Genomic DNA, 8,291 nt, shown 5'->3' on the forward strand with positions numbered 1-8,291 from the left:
GTAAGGCAACTGCACTAAAGAAAATACCAATTTTCTTCTAGCGAAAGGATCTGGTAACTTCCATGGTTTGAAGAGATTAGTCTGGGTTTAGCAGTGGCAGTGCAAGAACAACAAAGAGACTTATCTAAATTAATGAAATAAAGAAATGGGGAAATAGAGTTAAGAAGTAATTTAAAAAGAATGCAATTAGCATCTCTCTCTCTTGCCAATAGCATGGTCCTTTTCAGCAATTTTTTTCCACTCTTTAATATACTTGAATTTTAAAAAGTCTTATGAATAACCATGTCAGTAATATTTAATTTTATTTAAATCCAAAATTAATTTTATTTAAATGTAATTAGAATCCAATTAACTTTAAATAAATCCAAATTATTTAAATTGGCTTTAAAGGTAAAGGTAAAAGTTCCCCCGCACATGCATGCTAGTCATTTCCAACTCTAGGGGCTGGTGCTCATCTCCGTTTCAGAGCCGAAGAGCCAGCGCTTGTCCAAGGACATCTCTGTGGTCATGTGGCAGGCATGACTAGACGCCAAAGACGCACGAAACACTGTTACCTTCCCATCGTAGTGGTCCCTATTTTTCTACTTGCATTTACGTGCTTTCGAACTGCTAGGTTGGCATAAGCTGGGATGAGTAACAGGCGCTCACTCTGTTACGCGGCACTCAGGATTCGACCCGCCAAACTGCCGACCATCTGATCGACAAGCTCAGCGTCCTAACCCACTGAGCTACCCCTTTTATCATATCATAAAGGCAAAATTACAATACCATTTAAACCTATATACCACTTCACAGTGCTTTACTGTACTCAATAAATGGTATACAGAGTCACCCTATTGCCCCCCACAAATTGGGTCCTCATTTTACCGGCCTCAGAAGAATGGAAAGTTGAATTAACCTTGAGCCTGTGAGAATCAAACTGCTGCCAGTCAGCAGAAATAGCCTGCAGTACTGCATTCTAACCACTGCAGCATTATGGCTGTAATGCTTCAACATATTTGAACATGGACTTCATGGCTTGTCATTCTGGTTTCATTTCTGAGAGGAATTCATCGTCCTGAAACTCTTTTCACACAGGATACATTGATATATATGTGACTTTGTTCTATTGCTTGTGCTTGGAATTATGTTGAATTCCAATACAGGTAGTCCTCGGCTTACAACAGTACGTCTAGTGAGCATTCAAATTTACAACCGCACTGAAAAAAGTAAATTATGACCATGTTTAACTTTTACGACTGTTGAACCATCCCTCTGGTGACGTGCTATACATTCGGATGCTTGACAATTGACTCACATTATTATTTATTATTATTTATTAAATTTATATACCGCCCTTCTCCCGAAGGACTCAGGGCGGTGAACAGGGCACATATAAATAACAAATACAAAAATTAAAAAGAGAATTAAATAATCGCCCAATAAAACAATACAGTATAAAAATCAATTAAAAACCCAAAAATCCCCCCATCAGGCCAGGCCAGCTTGTTCGAATAAGTGGGTCTTCAGACCGCGTCGGAAGGAGCGAAGGTCCGGTGCTGATGACAGTTGCATGTGATCCAGGGTCATGTGATTACCTTTTGCAACCTTCTGACAAGCAATGTCAATGGGGAAGCCAGATTCACTTAACAACCAGGTTACTAATTAAACAATCCCAATGATTCACTTAACAAATGTGGTAAGAAGATTGTAAAACGGGGCAAACCGCGCTTAACAAATTTCTTACTTAGCCACATAAATTCTATGCTCAATTGTGCTCATAAGTTGAGGACCACTTATACAGGTAAATCATTGATTAAGGAATGGAATCTGGATCAGAATTCCCATCACTAAGTGATACGGTCATAAATTGTGACATCGCATAAGCCAAGATCAATGTTGGGAAGGTCCCAGCGCTTTACCCGCTGTCCATTAATAAGAGAAAACCACAGAGAGGAATTAAAGACAGACCAGGATTTGTAAGAGTAAAAATATTGTTGTATACTACTACAGGGTAGATCGCTTGTATGTAGACTGAGAGATTATGCCCTGGAGACAAATTCCTTATGTGTCCAATCACACTTGGCCAATAAAGAATTCTATAATAGTAATATTTAACAATATATTAGCAGTAGAAATAGTATAATATAGCATAGGTGGACTATAGTATATAATGTTGCAATAGAATAGTATATTATACAGAATATTGTATAGTATAAATATACTAACTACCTAGTATAAGAGAACATAGCAATAACTTACACCTTGTTTATATGTTTTACTTTTGTATCTTGAATATCTTTTCAAAATAAAACATCTCCAAAACCCTTATTGGAGAAAGAAAACTTAAATTGTCTAGAATTCATACTTTTAATGGATCTTTTGAGCTCAAGTCAATCAAACTAGGTATGGTTTAAAACGAACCTGTGACAAATTGATGATAGTGGCTGGATCAGCTTTGATTCAAGGGACTCACTAGGTTTTGTGTATGAAAACAAATTTTAGCTGCTAAAGGAAGGGATTTGCTCAGAAGCTCCAAAATTTTGCAAGGAACAGCCAACATTCTGGATCGGGCATTTTATTGGAGCCTTCCAAAGACAAGCAGGGATGTGAAAGTTAGAACACCAGAAAAAGGGCTGGGTCCAGATACTTGGCCCAATAACAGAATAGAAATACTGAGGCAACAGCAAGAGGTATCAGATAACCTCTAATAAAGATTGGTTTTTCACCTAAAAGATGAAGAATAATGGGATAATTGTGTTTGATATTTTGGAATATTTGAAACAAGAGGAGGCCTTTGACTATTTGGACTTGGTAAAGGTCTTTCCACACTCCGTGCATTTGTAAGGTCTTTCTCCTTTGTGATTCCTTTGATGGATTATAAGAGAATCATTATAGCAGGTCTTCCCACACTCCATGCATTGATATGGTTTCTCTCCTGTGTGGATTCTCTTGTGAGAATTAAGATTACTCCTACGAGTAAAGATTTTTCCACACTACATGCATTTATAAGGGGTTTCTCCTTTATGATTCCTCTGATGCATTATAAAAGAATCATTATAGCAGAAGGTCTTCCCAAACTCCATGCATTGATACGGCTTCTCTGCTGTGTGGATTCTCTTGTGAGAATTAAAATTACTCCTATCAGTAAAGGTCTTCCCACACTCCATGCATTGATATGGCTTCTCTCCTGTGTGGATTCTCTTGTGAGAATTAAGATTACTCCTACGAGTAAAGCTCTTTCCACACTCCATGCATTTATAAGGTGTTTCTCCTTTGTGATTCCTCTGATGCATTATAAAAGAATCATTATAGCAGAAGGTCTTCCCACACTCCATGCATTGATATGGCTTCTTTCTTGTGTGGATCCTTTTGTGAGAATTAAGATTACCCCTATCAGTAAAGGTCTTCCCACACTCCATGCATTGATATGGCTTCTCTCCTGTATGGATTCTATTGTGAGAATTAAGATTACTCCTACGAGTAAAGGTCTTTCCACATTCCATGCATTTATAAGGTGTTTCTCCTTTGTGATTCATTTGATGTCTTATAAGAGAATGATTATAGCAGGAGGTGTTTCCAGACTCCATACATTGGTACTGTTTCTCTCCTGCGTGGATCCTCTTATGGCAGGTAAGATTACTACTGTTCCTAAAATCCTTCCCACACTCCATGCATTGATATGGCTTCTCTCCTGTGTGGATCCTCTTGTGGGAATTAAGATTACTGCTACAAGTAAAGGTCTTTCCACACTCCACACATTTATAAGGTCTTTCTCCTTTGTGATTCATTTGATGTGTTATAAGAGAATAGTTATAGCCGAAGGACTTTCCACACTCCATGCATTGATATGGCTTCTCTCCTGTGTGGATCCTCTTATGGCAGGCAAGATTACTACTCTTCCTAAAATCCTTCCCACACTCCATGCATTGATATGGCTTCTGTCCTGTGTGGATCCTTTTGTGGGAATTAAGACTACTGCTACAAGTAAAGGTCTTTCCACACTCCATGCATTGATATAATTTCTCCTCTGTATGGATAGTTTTATGGTGAATCAGAGCTCTTTTGTTGCTAAAGCTCTTTCCACACTCCATACATTTATATGGTTTCTCTCCTGTGTGGATTCTCTTGTTAGAATTAAGATTACTCCTACGAGTAAAGGTCTTTCCACACTCCCTGCAGGTATATGGTTTCTCCTCTGAATGTGTCCTTTTATGTGAAATGAGATGATCAGATTTATTAAAGCTCTTTCCACATTCCCTGCATTTATTTTTTTCTTCTCCCATATCAATGTTTGTATGGCTAGGAAGCCAACTGACCCAAGGAATGACTTTTTTAATTCCACTTTGTGATATCTTTGTTTCATCACTCTTTGGGTGCATCTGATCTGCAAACTTCCCTTTTATCTCTTTTGATTGGATCGCTTGGCATTCTTCCTTGCAATTCTTATTCTCTTGCCCATGAAAGCCTTGAAAAAAGAAAAATGAAAACTGAAGCAAGAATAGGAGAACAATCAAATCTTTTCTTCTGAAATTTAGTCAAGAAATCATCAATACATTTTGCCTCTTTTGTTGGCAAACATGAAGGTTCCAAACTAAGATTTTAGCAAAGACCAAGTGGATCTTTCCAAATGAATCCCTACTGATCCTCATATATCATAATTGGGCTATATCACAACAAATGTAAGCGACAACCCTGATTTAATCTTTGACCTGGGACTATTGCATGGTGTCACAAACTCCTGAAGTGCATTGGACGCTGTATTGGGCTGGTTAAGCAACATACCCACCAGCTCCCAAACTTCAATGAAATTCTCATATCCATTTCTCTGCAGAGCAGAATCTTTCAAAGCCAAGGGGAATTTCTGGATGGCAATAGCTCCCCACCCTCAACTTAGCCTGATGGCAAACTCGGTAAACAAGTGGAGACATCTGAGAAGGGAACATCCCTCTCAGGGCTCATCCATCCTTGGTTATAGCAGCTCACGCGCATTGGGGAGTCAATAACCACGAGTGAATACCAAACCCTGGTAGACAGAACCTTGATCAACAGAGACCACACCATCCCCATCCCTCAGATTTTTGCGATTATCTTCCATGAGAAGGAAATGAGTATTTTGTATTTTATGAGCAGAAAGCATTAAAAAAATCATTTCCATTAAAAAGGGAGGCTAGGCAGGTTTTCAGTTTTAATTTCAATAAATTTCCTTCTTCCATAAAGTCAGTTTGGCCAGGCTAGAAACTGGGTGAGTGGGAGTACTAGTTCTGCCTTAGGCATGAATGCTGGCTGGGTGACTTTGGGCCACTCTCCCTCAGCTCAACCCAGGTCACAAGGTTGTTGTTGTGGGAAAAACAGCAGGAGGAAGGAATATTGGGATTGTCCACTGCCTTTATTATTTACAAACAATAAAGACAGGATATAAATAAGCAATGTTTGTTACTAGAAATATCACCTAAGCCACCCACCCAATGACCTCTCTACCTTTCTGAGCACAGATAGGGATTCTTACCCAGAGAAGCCAGATTCCTGGAATTCTCCAGCATGACTTCTCCGTGGAGTGCTTTTTGGGCAGGATCCAGCTGAGACCACTCCTCCGTGGAAAAAAACACGGCCACTTCCTCAAAAGATACAACATCCTGAAGAAGAAAAGAAATGTCCTTATTAACAGATAATCCCAGAATAATTTGATAGTTTTCTTCCACTAACTACAAGGGAAGAGCTTGTAATAATATATGTCTAGGGAGATTCTCAGTCAGGTCATGATTGTCCCAAAGATCGTTTTCAAAAGGGAAAAAACAGTATATTTCTTTATAATGTTATGTGAAAATGACCTTGGGAGATAGAAGAGCCCCAATGCTCACAATTCTCTGGTCAATGAAATCTGAGAGTGAAGGGGTGGGGGTTGGGGGCGGAAAAAGCGTCTTGCAAAGCATCTCCTCAGAAGGGAGAGGGTAGGCTAAGCTAAGTGTGAATGTTCAATGACTTGATGTCAAATTCATATTGCTTAGAAGCAGCAATTTATTACACTGAACTCTAGAACAAAATGAAATCCATCCAAGATTCATGGACCTTTTCTGAATTTTCTCCTCCTTACCTGAAGTAGTGGTTCAGCCAATCCTTCAGCTCCATCACAAAGAGGAGGTGACTCTAAAAATTCCAAGGACACCTTTCTACTCTCTGTGAGGCATAGAAAAATGGTGGATGCACATTTGTTAAAGAGAGAAATTGCAATGAAGTGCAGCAAAGAATCAGCTAAATGTTGAAATTTCACATCACACAGAAAAAGCATTTGTTACCTAGCGTGGTACCCTGACCTTGACTTTTGTGGAAGCTCTCATGAGAAGATCTGAATGAATCTTTCCCTGCCTTGGGATACTCAGTTACAGCTTCCAAGGATTTCTGGACATGATGTAATACGAGAAACAAAGGAAGAGCACAGAGATAGAAATGAATTATCACATTGCACCTTCAAACTAGCAGACCACAATATGCATTGCCGAAAGCCCAAAACGGAACAAAATAATTGCCCCAAATACATCCTCTGGAGGAATAGAACAAATGGCCTTAAGAGTTAATAATCCCAGAAAATTCTGCCAGAAAAAAATTGACAAATACAGAGTGATTCTCTTTAGAGCTGCTAAGGCTACATTCTCATACCTGCAACTCTTCTTGAATTTTTTCTTCCTTCTGACTCAGCAAGAAGCCTTCGGCCAGGGCCACCGCCTGGGAACTGGTCTCTGCTCCACACTCCCGCACCCATTTCGCCATCTCTGGGGGAAGGAAAGCCAGGAACTGCTCCAGGAGCACCAGGTCCAGCATCTGGGCCTTTGTGTGTCTTTCTGGTTGCAGCCACTGACAACAAAGGTGGTGAAGCTGACTGCAAACATCTCGGGGACCTCTCCCCTCCTGGAACTGCACTTTTCTGAAGTGACAGCATTGGATGTCTGAACTGTTGGCTTCCTCTTCTTGGCTCTTCTGCCCAGGAATTGCCCCATTCTTCCCACAGCTCCAAGACTGAGCAGCTGGGGGGCCTTTTCCAGCTCCTGCATCTGCTGGGCATTGTCCCTTCATCTTCTCTCTGGTCTCTAATCCAACTCCAAAATGGACTGATGGATCTGCACAGGTCTTCCTAATCACAAGAGGTCTGGCCGAATCTCCTAAAGGCCATTCAGCCCCTCTTCCCACACAAGATGCTTAGAACTCCAAAGAAACCACGAAAGATTTCCAACTTATATCTCTGAAATGGAAAACAAAAGAAAATTCCAAAGATACAGTGTTACCAACTTAACTGAGGACACACAAAAACCGAAATAAGAAATTCTTATGAATAATATCTGAGAAGAGGGGGAAACATTAGTAAGTAGGTTGACCTGTCTGTGTGTGGGAAAAATTCTGTAGTAAGTTGGTGGATCAACTTCTATCTAGGACTAAACATTATAAATTTAAAATATGTTTTTGATTTCTTATTCCTACTTATTCATTCAAATAATTTTGATGGCTGCTTCCAGCATGAAAACCAACCTCTGTACAATCCAGATCATATAACTGTCTCAGGTGACAAACAGCGATTGAGATGAGTGGCTTTCTAAATTGATTTAATAGGTAAATCAATCACTATTTGAATTTCCCATAAAACGTTAACCAGCAGAACCCCATTAAACTCCTGGCCCAAACTGCTGTGGCTCCCTGAGAAATCACAATCAACAAACTACCATTCAATGCAAACAGAATAATACCAGAATCAATAAACCAGCTATGACTTAACATGATGTTTTCATTCAGGCATCTCCTGGAAAGAGGTTCCCCACTTTTAGCCTAATCCTGAATGGCTCCGACCTTTCTGGCGATCCTGATTCTCTTCCAGGAGGCAATGCAGCGCGTCCGGAGCTTTGATTTCTTCCCTGCCTGGCCCTTGCATGCACAGGTGGGGCAGGGGAACATGGGACCCCGGGCTCCCCCCTTTCCACGCCTCCGAACCTGATGAAGTTTTGGTTGTCTCCGTGCGCGGTCCAGACCGTGAAAGAAACGTCGCCCAACTTACTGAACTCCGGAGTCAGGTTTGATCTCCATCCGTGCAAAGCTCCCTTGCAGCCTTTTTGACTCCTGCGAAGGCTTAGCCTAAGGCTCGAAGCGGAGAGAGACAGAACAATCGCAGCCTGTTCTGGACAACGCACCGAGCATGTCTCTCGAACTCCTGGAGGAGCGCATGCTCAGTTCTCTCCTGAAGCGGCGGAGACTGAGGGCTTTGTAACGGCAACCAGGGAGCCCCCTAGTGGATCCTGCACGCAACGCTAGATAGACGCGGCAATGGA

At 40.8% G+C, this 8,291-nt stretch overlaps 1 protein-coding gene across 1 annotated transcript; it reads right to left on the reverse strand.

The window, feature by feature from the left end:
• Positions 1 to 1,360: 1,360 nt before the first annotated feature.
• Positions 1,361 to 6,798, reverse strand: LOC310633332 (uncharacterized protein; the record flags this gene model as incomplete). The annotated part of the gene is made up of 5 exons (XM_083351035.1): positions 1,361 to 4,447; positions 5,489 to 5,615; positions 6,074 to 6,156; positions 6,276 to 6,378; positions 6,637 to 6,798. 5 exons carry the CDS (start codon positions 6,796 to 6,798, stop codon positions 2,976 to 2,978), a joined length of 1,947 nt encoding a protein of 648 aa, XP_083207161.1. The 3' UTR covers positions 1,361 to 2,975.
• Positions 6,799 to 8,291: the final 1,493 nt, after the last annotated feature.

This window comes from Vipera ursinii, assembly GCF_947247035.1.
Source record: "Vipera ursinii genome assembly, chromosome: 2".
Taxonomy (NCBI): Eukaryota; Metazoa; Chordata; class Lepidosauria; order Squamata; family Viperidae; genus Vipera; species Vipera ursinii.